General features: G+C 37.6%; 1 protein-coding gene across 4 annotated transcripts in view; it reads left to right on the top strand.

Moving 5' to 3' along the window:
* The first annotated feature begins 232 nt into the window (after positions 1 to 232).
* Cpsf6 (cleavage and polyadenylation specific factor 6) overlaps positions 233 to 22,152 on the top strand; it is a 31,668-nt gene continuing 9,748 nt past the window's right edge. Inside the window, exons 1-10 of one of the 4 annotated variants that reach the window (XM_069988413.1) lie at positions 247 to 383; positions 10,566 to 10,775; positions 11,981 to 12,084; positions 15,283 to 15,428; positions 16,292 to 16,465; positions 16,605 to 16,715; positions 17,148 to 17,652; positions 17,986 to 18,101; positions 18,549 to 18,702; positions 19,392 to 19,584. In XM_069988413.1, coding sequence (XP_069844514.1) covers positions 324 to 383; positions 10,566 to 10,775; positions 11,981 to 12,084; positions 15,283 to 15,428; positions 16,292 to 16,465; positions 16,605 to 16,715; positions 17,148 to 17,652; positions 17,986 to 18,101; positions 18,549 to 18,702; positions 19,392 to 19,581 — 1,770 coding nt within the window. In that variant the 5' untranslated portion in view covers positions 247 to 323 and the 3' untranslated portion in view covers positions 19,582 to 19,584. Of the gene's footprint in view, positions 384 to 10,565; positions 10,776 to 11,980; positions 12,085 to 15,282; positions 15,429 to 16,291; positions 16,466 to 16,604; positions 16,716 to 17,147; positions 17,653 to 17,985; positions 18,102 to 18,548; positions 18,703 to 19,391; positions 19,585 to 22,152 lie in introns of all 4 variants that reach the window. The other 3 variants (XM_069988417.1, XM_069988425.1, XM_069988434.1) reach the window with 3 other exon arrangements.

Genomic DNA, 22,152 nt, shown 5'->3' on the forward strand with positions numbered 1-22,152 from the left:
GGGCAGCGGGAGGAGGAGGGAAACCCGGCCCCCCCACCCCCATCCCGCCCCGCCCCGCCCCGCCCCGACGCACAAAAGAAACGGCCTCTCCCCGCGGTGGGCGGCGCCGCGGCTCCGCCGGCACGCCGGGCCGCAAGCGCCGCAGAACCCGGACGCCGGGCCGCCGGCCGCTCCCGCCCCCCTCCTGCGTCCCCTCGGGCCTCGGAAGTGACGCAGCACGCCCCGCCCCCGCCGCTAGATCCGCTGCTGCTGCCGCGGCGGGCGGACCTGCAGGAGGAGGAGGCGGCGGCGGCGGCGGCGGCGGCCGAGGCCGAGGGAAGAAGATGGCGGACGGCGTGGACCACATAGACATTTACGCGGATGTAGGCGAAGAGTTCAACCAGGTACGTGAGGGCTCAGGCCCCGCCGCCGGACGCGGACGGCGCTACGGCCCTGGACGCTTGACCGGAGTCCGCCACGGGGCCGCGAGCCGGCGCGGCTGCAGACCGTGCGCCCTTGCCGCCCGCTGCTGGGCCGCGCTGCCGACCCCCCCCACCCCCATGCGGCGCTGGCCCCTCGGCCCTCGCTCTGCGGAGGCCCGCGGGACCTGGAGCGCGGGTGCCCGCGGCCGTGCAGCCTCCACCGCCTCCTCCACCTCCCTCCCCGCCGTCTCACGTCCTATTGTTGGCGGCGGCCGGCGGGCTCTTCCCGCCGCGCTAGGCCGCGTGTGCGCGGAGGGGGGAGGACGCGCCGCCGCGTCCCCTCCCCCGGCCTCAAGCGGGGCTTGAGGGGGGCAAGCCCGGCCGGGCGCGCGCCCGCCGCCGCCGCCTCCCACCCCGGCCCCTGCCGCTCGGGCTCCGATTCCTCCCGTCGCTCCATCTTGTCTCCTTGCCCGCGCACGGCCGCCTCATGGAAGGCCGCGTTCACAGCCCTTTGTATCCCGCGCGCCCAGTCTCCAGGGCTTCTTCCTCGGGTCGCGTTTGCCACCGCTTTGGGCCCGCCGCCTCGGCCGCCCCCGCCGCCCTCTCCCCTGCGTGCCGGAGGCCGGGGCGGGGGACGTCGGCAACAAGTCCTTTGACTTTTGGACCTCCGATCGTTTTCTTCTTCTTTTTTTTTTGTTTTTGTTTTTGTTTTTTAGTCCGTAGCCTAGTCCGGGCCTCGAGGGTTTCCTATGCCTCTGAGGCTCCGGCCCTCGTTCATCTTTGTGTGATGAAAATACCTGGGCCTTTCCCCAGAGGTAGACGTGAGAGCGCGGTGCTTGGTTAGAACAAAAAGATGGTAGCCCAGCCGGCGGCAGATCGGAGGCTAAAATGAAGCGAGAACCCCACCCCCACACCCCCCATTCTTAAGGGGCATAGTTTGCAAAAAAAAAAAAAAAAAATGGTGCGTTTGGCCCAAGTTTTGAATGCAAAGTGCTCACTCCTCAGCCCTCCCCTCCCCTCCTCTCCCCCCCCCCCCCCCCCCCCGCTTCGCTTTCTGCGTTGGAAAATGAGATTTGCAAGGTTTCTCCGAGGCCTGGAACCAGCCCCGGAGCTGTGATGTCAGGTGATGGAGCATCCTTGCAAAAAAATAAATAAACGTGATTGTTAGACGTGGAAGCTTTTAACCTTCTGTTCACATCCTTTACTACATTTACATTTGATGGAGGAACGCAGTTTTAAAAATCAAATTGTGCTTAACTGCGGTGCACCTAAAACCTTTCATTTATCCATTTTTAATGTATTTTGCAGGTCCATGTGAGAAGCCTCGTAAAATTCCATTGGTTAATGTGGTTTACCCCTCCCCCACTTCACAAAATTTGTGACTTAGACACCCAAGGTGTTTTAAGAAAAAATACTGGGACTCAGAAATTCTTACTGTTGTCGTTTTCCAGGAAAAATAGCTGTGCCTTTGGTTTAAATTTTTAAAAAGAAAACCGATTTCCAATAGACTTAAAATATTTATCATTTTATTTAAAACTTGTATATGTTTTAAATGCAATCCATTACAGTAAAGGGTAAAGTTTGAAAATCAGTTTGTTAAAAAAAAATTGTGCTTGTATTTTGAATATCTATGCCTGACTTGTGTCGTTTTCAAATTAAAAATTTTCCTGGAGTGCTAACCAGATTCCAGTGGTTTTACCGTAGATAGACAAAGGTCTAGGAAATTGCTTTATCAAGTGAGTGTAACCTCCTGTCCCAGAGAGGTTAACTGAGAAAAAGATACAAGTATTCAAAGACAGTCTTCATTAGTTTTTCTAACAAAAGCATACATTGGTTCCCCTCTCTATACACAGTAAAAAAGAATTGGCATATTTTTAAGAGTTAAACTTTTATTTTTTTTTTAACCTCTTCATGAAATATGTCTTTTGCCTATCCACATAGCTAGATGGGGTGATACTTTCTTATCTGGGTACCAGTAACTTGTGCCTAACAGGATGGTAAAGAGAGATTAAAATTTTGTGAACCCAATGAGGAACTACTTTGTGTTTGTTTTAATGTAACTTTTTCTTGACGTGCTGACTGCATTATATCTAATTGGTAGTTTTTATCATTTTTCTGAGTAAACTGTGTTTGAATAGATGAATGGAAAGATTAAAGAGGCCTTCTTTGTTACTATTTTGCATATGATTGGCTTCTGTAATCTGCTTGCTCTGTTAATTCCTTGAACAAAAAATGGCCACCAAAGGATTGTTGGTCATTTTTAAAGTTTGTCCTGTATTTTTAAAATGTTACTGTTATTTAAATATTCTTCTGAAATCTTAACCAGAATTGTAGGTAACCATAAAATTATTTGGGGCTGATTTAATCTGATGACTATTAATTTATGACTTCATTTGTACTAGCTACTTACAGTAAACTATTTCTGTGTAAGTAAAATAACTTTCAGTACTAAATGCTAGTCTTCTTACTTTGGCTTCTAAGATTCTGTAAATGTTTACAAAACTTTGTTCTCCAGTATGAGCTACAGTCTTTATAATTTGTATACTTGGAAATTCTTTGTAGTCATGTATTTTCCATTTTCTACTATTTGAAGTGATTTTATTTTTTCCCAATCTTGATTTCATTCAGTAATCATTCATCGGTGACTATAAAAATATATAAACAAGAAAATAACAAATAGACATGGTAGCAGCCACAGTAGAATAAAGCTACATATATAATATATTTGATGCAGACAGATATTGGACAGGCAAGATTTTCTGAAAGACTTTCCTTTGAGATCAGGTTTTAGGTCTGATGACTTGTAGCTGGAAGATTCCCAAAGCCCATGAGAACTGAGAATGTAAACCAAAACAGAGGGAATTGTAAAAATTCCACGTGGGGTAAAAACACCGTAGTTGTTTCAAGGTTTCATTCAAGTAATAAATCAGAAAGAGTTGCCTGATGTAGAACATAAGTTTTCAGGCAGTGGCTAGATGGAGAGATTTTCACTTCTGTGTGCTAAATATCCTAAAAGACTTAAGTGATGCCATAGTGTAATTCAAGAGAACAGAATAGTGATTAGTAGAGGGTGTGAAGGGGAGGAAGGTTGGGTAGTGAATGTCAAGCTACAGTTAGGAATAATTTCTAGTGTTCAAAGTATGGTGATTAGTTTATGATGACCTTAGTATACATTTTATGGAGAACTAGAAGGAAATTGAAGACTAAACAGAAATGAAAAAAATGGAAATACTAATTGTCTGATTTGATCATTACACATTTTGTACATGTATTGAATTTGTACACTGTACCCCATCAATATGTACAATTATGTCAATAAAAAAGAAAAGAACAAGACATGGTCTTTCTCAATGTTTTTCTTCCTCTCATTTTCATATTTACAATGGTTATGTGAATCTTTTGTATTTTGGTAAAGTACAGAATAAACGTCTCAGAAAGAGACATTCAGCAATCTTAGTATAGTTTAATTTGGGGTATGATGAGTGTAAGTTACTATTATGTTATCTTTACTGAGTTTTAAGAATGGAACATGAAGGGGAGAGAAACACAATTGATTGATCATATGGGTGCTATTTAGTTTTGAAAGATTTCAGGATGCCACCAAACTCAGTCATTGCTTTAATGGAAGGAAAATTTGAACTACTTATTACCTTCCACATTACTTGAATTTGGAGTTGAGCAGAAAGTAGTTAGGTCTCACTCTAGTGTACTTAGAATTTGGATTTGTATTCAAGTACAGTTGTCAAATAACTTAAAATATCAGTTGTTCAAAATACACAGGTAATATAAAATTGAGATGGTCTCACCCTTGAAGTATACTATACTGGGTGACAGTGAGATTCACATACACAATTAAAATGTACTTGATAGGTCCTGTATTATGGAAGCCACTACTATATGTATCTTTACCCATAGAATTTTCATTTATGCGTGGGATTGGGGAAAGGGGTACAAAAAAATCTTATTTTCAGGAATATCTACAAGCTGCATATTCCTCAGACAAAGTTATTGGGACTGGTGTTGGGGGGGATTGGGGAGTTTTTCAGATTTTGGAACATTTGAATAGACTTAGCAGTGGAACATCCCTAAATCTGAAACCAGAAATGCTCCAAACCCCAAAACTTTTGAGTATTGCATTGACATTTCAAAGCTTTGGATTTGAGATTAGTGTTGCTCTATTTATACCTTGTGCATTGAAGCAGTGTATATTTTATTTTTTAGACAGAGCTCTTAATATAGAATTTAGTTTACAGTCTGCTAGGATACTGCAGAACTGAGCTAGTGATTTGAACCCCCAACTCTTCTATTTTTTCCTTTTGTGCCAGTCCTTGGGCTTTAACTCCAATGAGCTTCTTTTTGTTCAAGACTGGGCTACTACTTGAGCCAGAGAACCACTTCTGGCCTTTTCTGAGTAGTTTATTGGAGAAAAGAGTCTCATGGCCTTTTCTGCTTTGGCTGGCTTCAAACTGCTGTCCTCAGATCTAAGCCTCCTGAGTAGCTAGGATTATAGGTGTGAGCCACCAGCACCTTGCCTTGACTATTCAGTTTTAAAATAAAAGTATATATTTAGTGACTGGGAAAAACAAATCACTTACATGTCCTTGTAAATCAATTTCGTGAGTCACACTTTGCTTTTCAGTTACTATGTGTTTGTTTCCTCTAGTCAATTGTTTAGCTAGTCATGGCGAATACATATTCTCTATATGTTTATTAGATATATACCAGTGAAACTTTATTTATTAGAACATGGTTTTAAGGTGAGTGTATCGTGTCCAAAATTAGGTAGGTAGAGGTTGATTCAGAAACATGGGTAAAAGTGCATACAGAAACTAGAACTCTTCTTGACGCAGGTTTGTCATTTATGAGCATAGTTAATTTAGCCACCTATGAATTGTGCATTTTGGTATATGTGGCATATTTTTTAAATAGCAAGTTGGCTTCTGTAGCATTGAGTTTTCGTGGAGTACAAACATTCTAAAATATACTCAAAACATAGAAAGTGTTTTTCTGAAAAAAATCCATATCCATGGATCTGTCAGATCTGAAATAATTTGGAAAAAACTGCATCTGTGTTAAATGTGTATAGACATTCTTGTTATTCTAAACATGATTACATAGCACTAATGTTTTATTAGATATTTAAGTAATCCAGAGATGATTTAAAATATAAGATCTATATAGTTTATATGCAAATTTTATGTAAGAGACTTGAGCATCTGCAGATTTTGGTATTCTCAAGTAGGATGGGATGACTACTACTGACAGTCAGCTGCTGTTGGATTTTTGAGGGGGTACTGGGGCTTAAACTTAGGCCTTGAGCTCTCTTGACTTTTCACTTAAGACTGGTGCCCTGCTGCTTCAACCACACAGCTCTAATTCCTTTTTTTTTTTTTTGGTAGTTAATTGGGATAGTTCTATCAAGGTAATCCCAATAATGGTATGCAGCATATACATCAGTGATAATTAAAAAATTTTTAAGAGGGTGATTAGGGAATACCTAACAACTTGGAGGGAGGGAGATGGTGCTAATGAAGATTTAGAAACATTGTTCTTAAGATATTGGTCATTTTACTTTCCATCTTATTTGCAAGTTCTTTCTCTTGGCAGCAGGCATTCATTCATATTTCATGTACAAAACAGTCTTGTGTAAACTCTTGAGGACTCTTCACCCACCTTGGTTTCCTTGAGATAGGTCTTGCTTTGAACTTGAACTGGAGCCCTTCCTGTTTGAGCCACCTAAATACTGAGATTGCAGGTGTGTACAACCACATTGGGCTGAGTATATGTATATATGTATAATATAGTATAATATAATATGTTGAGGGGAGAGAGGGAGCCACAGTATTGTGGGTTGAGCTCAGACTCAAACTTGTCAGCCAGGTACTCTTTGAGCCGTGCCTCCAGTGCATACTTTTTTTTTGTTGCTGTTGGTCGTGGGGCTTGAACTCTGGGCCTGGGTACTAGATCTCAGCTCTTCAGCTCAAGGCTAGCTAGCCCTTTTATCACTTGAGCCACAGCACCACTTCAGTTTTCTGGTGGTTTATTGGAGTTAAGAAGCTCTCGGGCTTTCTTGCCTGGGCTGGCTTTGAACCACAATCCTCAGATCTCAGCCTCTCTTAGCTTCCTTAGGATTATAGGCATTGAAAAAAAATGTCCAAAAAACCTAAGAGCTATTACTGAAAGTTGGATGTACAGCTTTATTAACTAGCTAGCCCCAGCCGGGCGCTGGTGGTTCACGCCTGTAATCCTAGCTACTCAGGAGGCTGAGATCTGAGGATCGCGGTTCAAAGCCAGCCCGGGCAGGAGAGACCGTGAGACTCCTATCTCCAATTAAAAAAACTACCAGAAAACCGGAAGTGGCGCTGTAGCTCAAGTGGTAGAGCGCTCGCCTTGAGCTGAAGAGCTGAGGGACAGCGCCCAGGCCCAGAGTTCAAGCCCCACGACCGACAAAAAAAAAAAAAAAAAACAACTAGCTAGCCCCTATGAAAAATCAGTTAATCCAGGCAACATTTGGTATGTAAAATAATTAGGAGATGTGAAAATATTTGAAAAGATCTTTAACAGGTAATAGAATCTGACACTCTTTCTCTTTTACAAAGTAGAAGTCTCTATTTCAGAGCTCGCTTTTTTTTCTTTTGTACTACATTTGAACTCATGATTTCCCACTTGTCAGGTAGGTTCTCTACCACTGAGCCATGCCATCAGCCCTTTTTGGCACTGGTTATTTTGGGGTTGGATATCATTTTTTGCCTAGGCCATGTCTGCAGTTCTATTTTACATTTCTTGTAGCTGGAATGACAGGTACCACTACTATACCTGGTTATGCCCAGCTCTTAGTTGAGAAAGGGGTCTTTTGAACTTTATGCCCTGCCTGGCCTTGAACCATGATCCTCCTGATTACAGCCTCTTGAGCAGCTAGCCACATTACCCTCCTCCTCCACTTAATTTCTTTGTATGTGAACTATAATAGACATCTTGCATAATTTCAGAATATCCACATTTCTCATTTGATTAAAGTAGGAACAAAGTTGAATGTGTTCTTTATTTTTGAAATGTGGAAGATAGGTATGGGAAGGAAAGAGTATTCATTTGATTTACAATTTAAGGGTGGCAGATTTCATCAATGTTTTTCTAACAAGTCCTAAGTTCAAGTGGAGTACATATAAGGCTGTGGCCTTGGGAACAGTTCCAAGATCTCATTTAGCATCATACTTTAAGCAGTATGGCAGTTTAACTGCGAGGGAAAAAAATGGCTAATTTAAGTGTTGGTAGGATCATATTGATGTGGAAAATTGTTTGGTGCCAACTTAAGAATTTGTGAACTTAGCAAAAATAGTGATTGTATGGAAGTGGTGCTGTGGCTCAAAGTGATAGAGTGCTATCCTTGAACAAAAGAGTCTGTGACAGTGCCCAGGCCCTGAGTTCAAGCTGCTGGACCAACAAGAAATAACAACAAAAAAATAGATTGTAGCTGGTGTGCTGGTGACTCATGCCTGTAATCCTAGCTACTCAAGAGGCTGAGATCTGAGAATTGAAGTTTGAAGGTAACCCAGGTGGGAAAGTTTGTGGAATTCATATCTCCAATATCCTACTAGAAAAGCCAGAAGTAGAGCTGTGGCTCAAATGGTAGATAGAGGGCACTAGTTCTAAGTTCAAGCCCCAAGACCAGCAAAAAAATAATATAGTGATGATAATGCACCAGGTCAGTGTAGCTGCAGCTAATGCTACTTACATAATTTTTTTTTTGCCAGTCCTGGGGCCTGAACTCTGGGCATGGGTGCTGTCCCTCAGCTCTTCAGCAAAAGGCTAGCATGCTACCACTTGAGCCACAGTGCCACTTCTGTCTTTTTCTGCTTATGTATTGCTGAGGAATGGAACCCAGGGCCTCATGCATACAAGGCAAGCGCTCTACCACTGAGCTACCTTCCCAGCCCTTATATAAATATTTTTATACATTTAAAACTAATAAAAAAAAACAACCTTTCTGTGTAAGTGAAAGTATGAATTTAAGTACTTACTTTTAGTCTTATTATTTAACCCATGTGAACTTTCTTTTTTCTTTTTTCTTTTTCTTTTTCTTTTCTTTTCTTTTTTTTTTTTTTTGCCAGTCATGGGGCTTGAACTCTGGGCCTGGGCACTGTCCTTTAGCTGTTTTTGCTCAAGGCTATCATTCTACGAATCACTTGAGCCACAACACCACTTCCAGGGCTTCATGCATGTGAACCAAGCACTCAAGCACTCTACCACATTCCTAGCTCTAACCCATGTGTTCTTTTTTACTCTAATTTCTGTTGAGGAAAAGGCAAACATATAACCTGTTGAATAGCAATAATTCTACCTTATGTACAGACCAGACCCACATTGCAAGACAGACTGAAGTGTCCCAACCCCTTACTGGGGAAGCTGTTGTACCTTAAGAGTATGGAGTTGGAATTGCATCACTTGACGCTTCAGCTAAACTGAAACTTCTAACCAAATTTACTCTCCTTTTTTCTAACTTACTGTCACTGCAATTTGAGTACCATACTTTGTAACTTGTTTCTTGGAAATTATTTTGGTATTATACAACAAAATAGAATTGATGGCACTCGGTGGCTTGGAATCTTAGTTTTTACCTGTTGCTAAAGATAGTTTTGTTTAACTTAACCTTGATACATTGGGTTCCTTAATTAATGACATTAATTGGAGACATTAATTCCTGAATTAGAGACATTCTGCCTTGTAATAAAATTGATATGTAAAGATTCTGTTAATGTGATTAATAAGTAGATCATTTGTTATTCACAAAATAACCATAAGATGATATTAAAAGTTTCTTTGGCTACATGTATAAATGATATTTCCCCATTTAGTTTTTTTTTTTTTTTTCCTTTTAAAAACTTCTCGTTTGGGCTCTTTGGGAACACAGATTTACCATCATAAAACGAATGCTTTCTCTAGGAAAGGTCATCCTATAAATGTTTAAAAACTATTAGCTCTTCCTTGTGCCATTTATTGATGACAGAGTTACACATGGAGAGCATGTGAGTTCTCATATGGATAAAGTAGTTCACACTGATTTAAGTGCTTAAGCTTGGAAAGTGAAGCAGATAAAAATGGAGCTTTCCTCTGCTACAGGCTTAGTAAAGCTTGTGGCTGAGCATTTGTTACCAAAGACAATTGAGTGATATTGAGTATTATGTTGATACCTTCATTGCATTTCTTTTACAAATTGAAACTTTCACTTGGATTTTTCTTCCTTAGTTATTAAGGCATATAAGTGACATCCACTAGCAAGGCTTTAAGACTGCTGGTGACAGTGGCAACATTTAACTGATCCATATTTTTTAAATCTCTTTGCTTGCTAATTTACTTGGTTAGATATGTGAGATGTCAGGTAAGCATTAGCACTTTGTTCCCTGAGCATAATAAAATTATTGCAAGATAGTAATTTGCATAGTTTAATCTATATTTGCTGTATTGTTGCTCTTTCCCTAAATATTATGACATTGTGTATCCACACCCACATTTCTTCCTTTCTTTCCTGTGGCTCAGCTTACTATTTCTAAGCTAGTAGCTTTCTCAGGGTTGACAAATAAGATCTGAATGCCACAGAAAATAATAATTATGTTTTTCCGTGGTCATTAAAGACTTGTAACGGCTCTGTTTTTGTCTCGTGTGTGTCTGTGCGCAGATATTGGACCTTGAGCCTCAGGGCCTCATGTTCTCTCTTGGCTTTTTCTCTTAAAGCTGTCTACCATTTGAGCCACACTTCCACTTCTGGCTTTTTTTGTTCAATGATTGGAGATAAGTGTCTGAATTTTCTGCCTGGGCTAAACCATGAATATCAGATCTCATCTTCCTGAGTAGCTAGGGTAACAGGTGTTAGCCACTAGCACCCATTTGTGACAGTCTTAAAAAATACACTCTTTTAAAACTTACATACTTGCATTCATATAGTACTACTTTTACTAAAAAATATTTGCATCCAAGGAAAGTTTTTAAGTTCCCATTTGAGAATATGTATATGTTGTATAAAGTGAAGAAAGACTTACAAGGAGATCTTTGGGCCTTTTTCATTTCTTCCATCAGATTTTTAAAGTAAAATTTTGAATGTATTTGTATTCAAGTCTGTTCAGTTATATTCTGACTTTTGTAATTTAGAGTACTGTTTCTGTATCTTAGGAAGCAGAATACGGTGGGCATGATCAGATAGATTTGTATGATGATGTCATCTCTCCATCGGCAAATAATGGAGATGCCCCAGAAGATCGTGATTACATGGATACCCTCCCACCAACAGTTGGTGATGATGTGGGCAAAGGAGCAGCTCCAAATGTCGTCTATACTTATACCGGAAAGAGAATTGCATTATACATTGGAAATCTAACATGGGTAAGTTAACATGAATTAAATCATTGGCAATTGATTTTTAACTTCTTCAGTAATTAGCGTTCTTGTTTACTGTTCTGAACTTAAAATTTGCAGTTACAATGGTTTTGTTGTTAGCTTATGCACAGAGAAAGGTAAAAATGCTTCTAAAGAGGCCATTAATTCCTTTTCTAGTTTTGAATTTTTAATGTTTTATATTGTCTTTAATAATAGTTTTTACATTACTTCTTTCTCACTTGCAAGAGTTTCAATTTTACCAAGAAAATGTTTTCATGGAGTCTCAAACTAGAATTCAGATGTGTAAAAGGAAACTCCTGGCTTAAAATATTGCTCATTTTCTAGTTCATATTCAAGATTTCATTTCTGTTTTAAATTTGAAATTGAATGTACAGAAACTGCTATCTGTATTTAGTATTTTAATTTGGGATGTTCTTGAGACAGGGGTTAGCTGAGAACTGTCATTAACTGCATGTCTACTATATTAGTTTTATATCAACCTTAAACCTGAAATATGACAGTCCTGTAGTATATCACATATACTTGACAGTTTTAAGTTACATATTTAAAAAATCAAACTAAAACTTGGGGCTCTTCTACTTTTCTTACTAACATTCAAAGATCAATTGCTATAAGTAATCCATCTCCTGTCACTCAGTCTGAGCAGTCTTTTTAATATAGGAAATAATAACAGTATAGTTATGAGTGTAATTACTAAGCCAGATTTTGAATATTAACTCCATCTTCTTGTCACTTTGGGCAAGCTGTTTATTCTTCTACTGTATTATATGTAAAATTAGGATATATTAGGACTTAAACAACAGTTAAAATAGTTGATATAACTTATATAGTAGTTGTGCCCTATATATGAGGGCTTTTTTTCTCTCCATTTTATATTCAAACATAAGGCAAAACTTATTTTGCAAAATATTTTTCCTTGAAGGGAAGAAATGTAAGTGAGATCAGCTTTGAGCAAACAGGCTCAGGGACTTTGCCCAGGTCCCGAGTTCAAGCCTCAAGACCAGCACAAAAACACAAACAAAAAACTGAGAATGAAGTTCTCAAGTGCTTTAGTACTTTAAAAAATGAAGGAAAAAAACTGAGGCTGACAAAAACCATTCACTGAGCATTTTTTTGTTTATTTTTAAAAACAAAAATAAAGGAAATACTGGATATGTTTTAATGGTTAATAAGGGGAAAATATCTTACAGTGGACAACCGATGAAGACTTAACGGAAGCAGTTCATTCTTTGGGAGTAAATGATATCTTGGAGATAAAATTTTTTGAAAATCGAGCAAATGGCCAGTCAAAGGGGTAAGAATTTTGTTTCATGCTTTCCAAGTTAGTAGCTATTTCTTATAAGGTTCATACTAACTTCACATGAATAGCACATATAACTGGTTCGTTCTTCCACTTGTTTACCTTGTTATTTATCACACTAAGGCCAGTATGTAGGTATGGGTTGACTAGGCTGGCTTTATAATTTTCCTGTATTTTCTCCAATTGTGATTGAAATGACAGTGTTGTGAATATTTTCCCTGTGATTAACAGATTGGGGATGATTGGGCAACTAGAAAATAATGTAAGTACCCTGGATGTTTTGCTTTATTTTCTTAATCACTAAGCCGTACAAATTCAATCATTCTGAGAATAATAATAATAATAAAATACAGATGCCCAAAATTAAGAAAATGAACTGCCATAATCTGAACATCTGTCAGTGATCGTATTTAACTGAATATACTTCTGTTTTCCTAAAGTATATCTTAATTTTTCTTAATTTTGAAAATTATAGTTGTTTCTACATTTGCCTATTTCAGCAGAAACTTTTTTTAATTTTTTAAAGAAAAATTACTAGCGCACACCTATGATCCCCTCTACTTGGGGGGCAGAGATCAAGAAGATCACAGTTAGATTCCTGCCCAGGCAAAAATCTAAACCAACAGGCTAGATATGATATAGCACAGTTAGGATCAGGCTATGGGAAAGTGTATGCAGGAAGATTGTGGGTCAGAGCTGACCCTGTATGCAAAACCTTGAGATCTAATTAAAGCATAAAGAGCTTGAGAGTAAGTAGTTCACATGATAGATAGAGCCCCTGAGTTCAAACTCCAGCACTATGCCCCAAAAGGATGAAATAGTAGATACAGAATAATAAAGAATACTGATTTTTATAGTTTAGTTCTTGTTTGCTTGTTCGTTGTCTTCATCTCCCACTAGATTGTAAGCACCACAAGAGCAGAGGTTTTATTATAGTACCTATAATAGTACTATTATAGTACCTAGTATAATAGGACATGATGCCTAATGAATAATTGTTACATGCATTAAGATTTTTTGCATTTTTTTGTGTTTTGTTTTTGTGTGTGCTGGGGATCATACACAAATCCCTGAGATAACTAAGGATATACTGGCTATACTGCCAGTTCCAATTGAATGGTTTCTAAAAGTTACCCTCCCCAAGATAATTCTTACTTTGATCAAATAGAATGTGTTGATAGGATTTAGTAAAGACTTACGTTGAAAATAGAAAAGGGTTTTGAGATTCTAAAAGTCCCCCTCCCCAATAATGTAAAATACCTTAATAGTTATACAAATTGGTAATCATTCAGTTTTTAAATCCTTTATTGAGATATAATTCATATATTAGGAAATTGATCTACTTAAAGTTTGTAATTCAGTGATTTTTTTTTAGTATAAAAATTGAGCAGCAATCTTAACTGTCTAGTTTCAGGATATTTCATCATCTCTTGAACCCAACCACTTACAAACTCTCTCAGTTTGCTTACTATGTATTTTTCATGTAAATGACCCATGTAAGATGTAGTGCTGTGTGTTAGGCTCTTTTCACTTTGCAAAACATTCGCAAGGCTTAACTGTGTTGTGGTAGGCATTAGCATTTTTTTATATAGTTGAATAATAGTCCCTTATATGAATACAGAATTGTAAAAGAAACTTCATTATTTGCTTATAAACATTTGAGTGGTTTCTTCTTTTTTTCCTTTTTTCTTGTGCCTATCCTGGGGCTTGTACTCAGGGCCTGGGCATTCTCCCTGAACTGTTTTGCTCAAAGCTAGCACTGTACCACCTACCACAGCTCTACTTCTCTGGCTTTTGGGGGGCAGTTAATTGGAAAGCCATAAGTGCCTGGCAGTTTCTACTTTTGACTATTAATGAACAAGTTCTTGCTAGGCACCAGTGGCTCACACCTATCAATGTAGCTGCTTGAGAGGCTGAGATCTGAGGATCATGGTTTGAAGCCAGCTCAAGCAGGAAAATTTGTGACAATCTTATCTCTAGTTAAATACCAAAAAAAGCTGGAAGTGAAGTTGTGGTTCAAGTGGTAGAGCACTAGCTCCAAGCAGAAAAGCTCAAGGACAGTGTTCAGGCCTTGAGTTTAAGCCCTAAGACCAGCATGAAAAAATAAGTTCTTAAGAGTATTTGTGTTCTGGTTTTGTGTTAATGTGTACTTTTAATTCTGCCTTGTATATACTTAGGAGTGAATTTGCTGGATTACATAGTATCCAACATTTTAGGAGTTGCCAGATTCTTTACCAAGGTGACTAAACACCATTTTACATGCCATTATCAATGCATAAGAGTTCTAGTTCCTCCATGTTACTCACCAGCACTTATTATCCTCTTAATTATATCCTCTTAATTATCCTCTTAATTATGGTGAGTGTACAAAGGTATCTTCTCTTGGTTGTTATTTATATGTCCCTGGTGGCTAATGGAGTTGAAAAAAGCCAAATCTATGATTTTTATAAGTCCCATGAATTTATAAATGTTTTTAATGCCATATGTCTATAATTGAATATTAGTCATAAAAGTAAAGTGATATATATGATACCTATTACAACATGGATGGACTTTGAAAATACTTTGTTAAGTGAAAAGAGTTGGTTATGGACTACATATTACGTAAAATTCCAGAATAGACAGATATATAGAGCAGTAAATGGATATGTGGTTTCCTGGGATAAAAGGATAGGAAGTAATGGCAGTGTGACAGTAGTGTGGTAGTGTGACAAATATGTAGTGTATAGAGTTCATTTTTTGGGATGATGAAAATCTTCTGAAATTGATGGAATTGATTGGTAATGGTTTACATGTTACAAATATAGACCTGAAAGCACAAACTTTTGTATAGCTTTATGCAATATTATTAGCGGTGTTTTATTTTTTAAGATAAAAGTAAATGCAGGTTTTATTGTGTTTTTTTAAAAAACTAAAACTAGGGCTGGGAAATTGGCTCAGTAGTAGAGCGCTTGCCTTGCATGCCTAAGGTCCTGGGTTCAATTCCTCAGCACCACATAAGCAAAAAAGAAAAAAGCCCGGAAGTGGCGCTGTTACTCAAGTGGTAGAGTGCTAGCCTTGAGCTGAAGAGCTGAGGGACAGCGCCCAGGCCCAGAGTTCAGGCCCCACGACCGGACCCAAAAAAAAAAAAAAAACAACTAAAACTATTAATCCCTCCTCACTTTCTTCCTCCACCCCTTAAAACCCTTTTAGATTTGCCCTTGTTGGTGTTGGGTCTGAAGCATCTTCAAAAAAGTTAATGGATCTGTTACCTAAAAGAGAACTTCATGGTCAGAATCCTGTTGTAACTCCATGCAATAAACAGTTCCTGAGTCAATTTGAAATGCAGTCCAGGAAAAGTAAGCAATCCCTCAGAGGCCTTTTTAAAAAGATGTGTATTTCAACCAGTGTGTTAATACCATTTTAAAGTGTTATACTAAGGAAATTGTCTTTATTATCTAGTTCACTGGGTGAATTTGATTTAATTTCTGGTTATAACTAGGCTGGAAACCTCCTTCCATTCCATATTTGTTTAGATGTCACATACCTAATGCTATATATTCTGCAGTGTTCAAGTTCTATAGTACTGCCATTCTTCTTCTATCATTTCCATCATAGAGAAAGAAGCAAACTACATTCTAATCCTTAGATTAAAAGGAAACTTTGTGGATATGTGTTATCGTGGGGGAGATGCCATTGATAACCAGAAAACTGTTCATTGGCTTTTATTCTTGGCACCAAGACCTTTCAATACTTGGTAAAGTGAATGTAGAAAAGATTTGTCATTACACACTTAAGAGTTTTCACATTTCAAGGGTTAAAATTAAGGCATGTAATTAACTGAAATTCAAGTAGTTGTCTTTTAATGTTTGAGTACTTAAGACTTAATTGAAAGACTATATTCTGAAATTTAAATGATCTATGCTACTGAAATTAATTTTAATTTTGGTCTTGGCTGCTGTAGAATATTAGTATTTTGGAAGTAACTTACTCAGTGGAAATACATTAAAATCTGGATACTTCAAGACATCAAAAGAAGGTTTAAATAGACGTACATTTTTCCTAACCAAAGCTTTTCAAGTAGTTTGCACAGGTCTAAGTATCTGCAGGTTACTATGATAGTATAAATAAATGTTGAAATTGTATTATTTCTGGTAGCAGTGGTTACATTTCAGCAAACTGTTTTAATAAGTGCTATTTATGAGTATTTGGATGTTTGCAGCTACACAATCAGGACAAATGTCTGGGGAAGGTAAAGCTGGTCCTCCAGGAGGCAGTTCACGTGCAGCATTTCCACAAGGTGGTAGAGGACGGGGCCGTTTTCCAGGGGCTGTTCCTGGTGGGGACAGATTTCCTGGGCCAGCAGGACCAGGAGGGCCACCCCCACCTTTTCCAGGTAAAACTTTTATTAAATTATCATGGGTAAAACGTGTCTACCTAATTTCTCTTTTCCTTTTCTCTCTTTTTTTTTTTTTTCCAAGTAATGCATTATTAATGTGACTTACTCTCCTTGTTATGCTATTTTTGGAATCCAGGAAATTTGATCAAGCATCTTGTTAAAGGAACTCGGCCTTTGTTCCTGGAAACTAGGATTCCATGGCATATGGGGCACAGCATAGAGGAAATACCCATTTTTGGCCTAAAAGGTCTTTATTTTTCTCCAAACTTGCTTGACTTATATATAGAATACTTATATTCGTCTTATTTTCTTCTTAAAAAATCCTTTCAAGACCATTTCCCCTTGTTTCGCTTTCTAGCTTGGCATCAGAGTAGACTATAAGGTGGGTGATTTCACTGTAAGAAATGTGTATATGCTGAAAGATGGAAAATATAAGCATTATAATATTTTTATTGAAGTTTTTGTTTCAGTAATTTTTAAGTATAAAGTGTGAACTAGTTAAATTTAATAATATTCTTCCCTTTTGTAGTTGTTAGAATAGCTTAAAAGAAAAGAATCTTGGTCTATAAGTTACACTTTAAAAGTATGTTCTTGGCCTATAAAAGTTAAAATAACCTTATTAAAGTGCTTTTCTCTCTTTTCTCCCCTTCTCTCCCTTCCCTCTCCTTTCTCTTCATAGCTGGACAAACTCCACCACGGCCACCCTTAGGTCCACCAGGCCCTCCTGGCCCTCCAGGTCCTCCACCTCCTGGTCAGGTTCTGCCGCCTCCTCTAGCTGGGCCTCCTAATCGAGGAGATCGCCCTCCACCACCAGTTCTTTTTCCTGGACAACCTTTCGGGCAGCCTCCGCTGGGTCCACTTCCTCCTGGGCCTCCACCTCCAGTTCCAGGCTACGGCCCTCCTCCTGGTCCTCCACCTCCACAGCAGGGACCACCTCCACCTCCTGGTCCTTTCCCACCTCGCCCCCCTGGTCCACTTGGGCCACCCCTTACACTTGCTCCCCCTCCGCATCTTCCGGGACCACCTCCAGGTGCCCCACCACCAGCTCCACATGTGAATCCGGCATTTTTTCCTCCACCAACTAATAGTGGCATGCCTACATCAGATAGCCGAGGTCCACCGCCAACAGATCCATATGGTCGACCTCCACCATATGACAGGGGTGATTATGGGCCCCCTGGAAGGTATGTCAGCAATGAAACTACTTGATTAGTAAAAGATATGAACAGTGACTAAAAAATCTGGCTGTTGTAGAGAATGTAAATATCACTTCTGCTCTCCAGATAGGGTTTTTAGCTACTACTTTATGTCAGCTGAAATAGAAGAGAATTTTTCTTCAACTTGTTCTTTGTGGGGAAAGTGTATACCAGTCTAGAAAACTATACTGTCAAGCATTTGTCACAAAATTCTAGTCTCAGTTAACACTCATGCTATACTGCTAGTACATTATTGCTTTATTATAGTAACTTATAGAAAATATGGTGATTCACAATTTAAAGATTATTTTTCTTTTGTAGGGAAATGGATACTGCAAGAACACCATTGAGTGAAGCTGAGTTTGAAGAAATCATGAATAGAAATAGGGCAATCTCAAGCAGTGCTATTTCAAGAGCTGTTTCTGATGCCAGTGCTGGTTTGTATATATCTTCAGTATTCTTATTTATATTAAGATGACCCAAGAGCTTAAGTGTAGTCTTAAAGATAAGTGATTGATTTATAACATTTATATTCCCAAATCAATATCTATCATTTGTTTTAAAAATTGAAGGAAACTGTATTATAATGGAATGGAAAGACCACCAATTTTGCTATTATTATGTTTAGGTTTAAATAATAACTTTGGCATTTAATGATTCAGGGACCTAAGGCAGCTCATTTTATTCTCAATAGTTTCCAAAGTGTAGAGGCTTTTTGAACATGGAAAACTTCGGTAAATTTCAAAACACTAAAAGGCATTATCTTATTTTAAAGTAAGCTATTTAGTTAAATAAGTGATAAAGTGCTGTATTACTCTTATCTTACTTCTTTTTGAAAAGAAAATTTATTGGATATAATAATTGTTTTTCCTTATCCTCTATAGGTGACTATGGGAGTGCTATTGAGACATTGGTAACAGCAATTTCTTTAATTAAACAATCCAAAGTATCTGCTGATGATCGTTGCAAAGTTCTTATCAGCTCTTTGCAAGATTGCCTTCATGGAATTGAATCCAAGTCATATGGATCTGGATCAAGGTAATACTATCCAGTCTCATATCTATTAGAAAAATAATGACTGGTGAACAAAAAGAATGAAAAACTATGGGATTTAAAATATGATTTTGACTTTCTACTTGTTTGTAATCTCTAAATGAAATGTCAGGTATTTGCCAGACACCACTGGCTCATATAATCCTAGCTACTTAGGAGGCTAAAGTCAATGAAACTCTGATCTTCAGTTAATTAGTATAAGAGCTGGAAATGAGGCTGAGGCTCAAGTGCACCAGCCTTTAGCAGAAAGCTAAGGGACAGCACCTAGTCCCTGAGTTTAAGCCCCAGTATTAGCACAAAAAGTGAAATAAAATTAATAAGGGTTACTTGAACATGAGCACTGCAATACCACTGTAGCTAGTTTTACAACTGAGACAGCTGTTAATTGAGCAAGAGCAGGTAGTCTATACAATATAGATACTCTGACAAAAGAATATTGTATCAGAAAATTGTAACAGACAGGGTTGAGCAAGATTATGTAAGATATCATTATGTCAGAATGGCATGCAATTTAAAACTGACAGTATTTTTATTTCTAGGTTTTTCCATTACTAGTTATGGATTGTGGTTGGGTGACTAAACCCATGGAAAGTGAAATAACTAATAAGGGTAGAGCAACTGTATTTTTAGAACAATCCAACTAGGGAAAGCATTAATCCAGTAATTTCTTTTAGAAGACGTGAACGATCAAGAGAAAGGGACCATAGTAGATCACGAGAAAAGAGTCGGCGTCATAAATCCCGTAGTAGAGATCGCCATGATGATTATTATAGAGAGAGAAGCAGAGAACGAGAGAGACACCGAGATCGTGACCGAGACCGGGACCGAGAACGGGACCGAGAGCGAGAATATCGTCATCGTTAGAAGGTGAGTATTCCTTGTTCCTATTAAATTTAGTGTGTATATATATTATTAACAGTAATTCTAAGGCTGTTGTTTATACAGTACATACCTACTTTTAAGTGGTCCAAGTAACTTGTTCTGAATTAATCTTCTGGAATTACATGAAACAAATGACAGGTAAGCCATCGCAGGTAAAAATTTTGAAATTTTATCTGAGTTACCACTTTCAGGTTTCAGAGAGCTAATGGTCTTAAAGGAAGAAAAATATTCAAGAGGACTCATTGTATACTTTTAAATAACTAAAAATTGGGATTCTTATAATATAATTTGCATGTGACTTAAAATTTTAAAATACAAACTGCAGGGCATTATTTCAGATATAAATATTAGGTGCTTGGAGTGTTAGAAATTTAGTTTCTATTAAACTAATTTTGTCTCAAACTCCTAAAGAAAAGCAGTGTAATAGTAAATACAAAAGGTTTTTTTTTCAGCATTGGAAGGGCTTTTCTCTTTTAAATTGTGTTATGCTATACATCCTAGGTTAGAAATACCTTAAAATAACTTTTGATGTTTCATTCATTAATCATAATCATTGTCTTTTTTTCTGTATTTAAAAAATATTTCTCATGTACATTTTTCATAAAATAGGAAGAGTTGTCTGTTTATGCTTCATTATCACATGTAATTTTTTTTAGTATTTGTAAACAGCATTCATGTGAACACTGGAGAGGAGTTTTCTAAGGCTATGTATGTGATGCAAAGATGGGATTATGTAAATAGGTTTTTTTCTATATTGATATCAAATTTCATTTAAATTAGGCATAAAACAAATCCCTCTAGGTAAAAGTCTATATTAATGTTTTTAGTAAATCACAGGAAACAGTCATAGTAAAATTCTTAGTATTTAAATTATAATGGAAAAAAATTTAAGAGCTTTAAGAAGTATATGGGAGGGATTATATATGTTTCTTTGATTTTGCTGATACAAGGGCTTGAACTCCAGGCCTCGCTCTTATTTGGTTGTTTTTGCTTAAGGCTGGCACTTTACCACTTGCCACAGCTTTACTTTTGGCTTTTTGCTGGTTAATTGAAGATGAGTCTCTGGAACTTTACTGGCTTTGAATGTGGGTCTCAAACCCCTGAATTGCTAGGATTGTAAGCAAGAGTCACAGGTGCTTGGCTGAAACCATTTTCTTAAGTAATTTAGTCAGTACTATTTCCAAACATACATAAATCTCCAACCATATTTTAGAAAATGCTATTATAATAATTACTCTTGTCTTGAGTAACATGCTGTTGACTTTCAAGTGTAAGTATATGCAATTTTGTGACAGAATAGCAATTTCTTTAACTTTAACCAGACACAGAGCAAATCAGATATTTTTTTTAAAGCTTCAGTAAACAAGTATCTAAGTCCTATTTTTATGGAACATATATTTATTATGCTAGTTACAATTTTAAGACCATTTTAAAGGAAGAAAGCCTGTTTTACTACTTTTACTTGCTTTTGGGATAAACAGCATCTTGATACATTCAGTATTCTGAATATTTATCAAAACTGTTGAAAGAGTTCATGTGTTTTATTACAAAATTTAAATGATTCTCAAAACATTCCTGAGACAAAACATTTTCCATTTTTAAGAACCAAGATAACTGAAATTATTGTTAGCATTTGAATATAAAAGTTGATGTGGTATTATGTAAATTTAAACATTTAAGAATGTAGCCTTTTAACTCCAAATTGAATTCAGCTGATCCTGTCTTATGAAAAGATTCATGTCCATCAATTGTTTAAGGTAGATTGTGGCCAAGTTATTACTTGAAATGTTTGTTAGTTACTTCATTTATAGAAAGATACTGGTTTTACAAGTTATATACATTTTTCAGACTTTGTAATTTATTATCAACAAGCCTCTTACAGAAGGCATGATCTCCAAAATCACATGTATTTATAAGGGGTCTTCTAGATCAACTTATACCCAAAGTTAATGACAGTTGTTTTGTTTTGTTTTTACTAGTTTCAGTAAACTAGCCCAGTCAACTAAGTACATTCCTTCTGAAAAATCCATTGTTAATTTTAAATGCTTGGAATTTACCCAGTAATGAGTACACCTAAATACCTAATGACTTGAGTTTCATTACACTCAGACATTAACTAAACTCCTAACATGCAAACTATTGTTTTTATTCTTCTTAACCACCAATGTACTACACCAAAATTTCCATGTTTTTGTTTGTACATTAATCAAAATTGAATTGTAATATTGTTATGTGCCTTCATCTACGCAAAATTTTCCCTAAGACTTTCCAGTGCAAAAAATTCTGTTACACTGGATTATTGTGCCTTTGCTCTATATGAAATAGTGTTTGTTGTGGAAGTAGACATGAAAAAGAGAATGGGGATTGGGATTGAATATATTCAAGTAAAAAACTTTCTTTAAACAAACAAAGTAAATTGCAAATTTCATTACAATCATGAGGTCTGTTGTTGACCTCTTTAGAAGTTTTAAAGCATGAGTCCTTTTTTTAAAAAAAATGAGTCCTTTTGAGCTTTCATGTAAATCTTAAGTGGCATAAGGGTGACTTAAAAGC

The sequence above is a fragment of the Dipodomys merriami genome, unplaced genomic scaffold, assembly GCF_024711535.1.
Source record: "Dipodomys merriami isolate MVZ:Mamm:240054 unplaced genomic scaffold, mDipMer1.0.p SCAF_10, whole genome shotgun sequence".
Lineage (NCBI taxonomy): Eukaryota > Metazoa > Chordata > Mammalia > Rodentia > Heteromyidae > Dipodomys > Dipodomys merriami.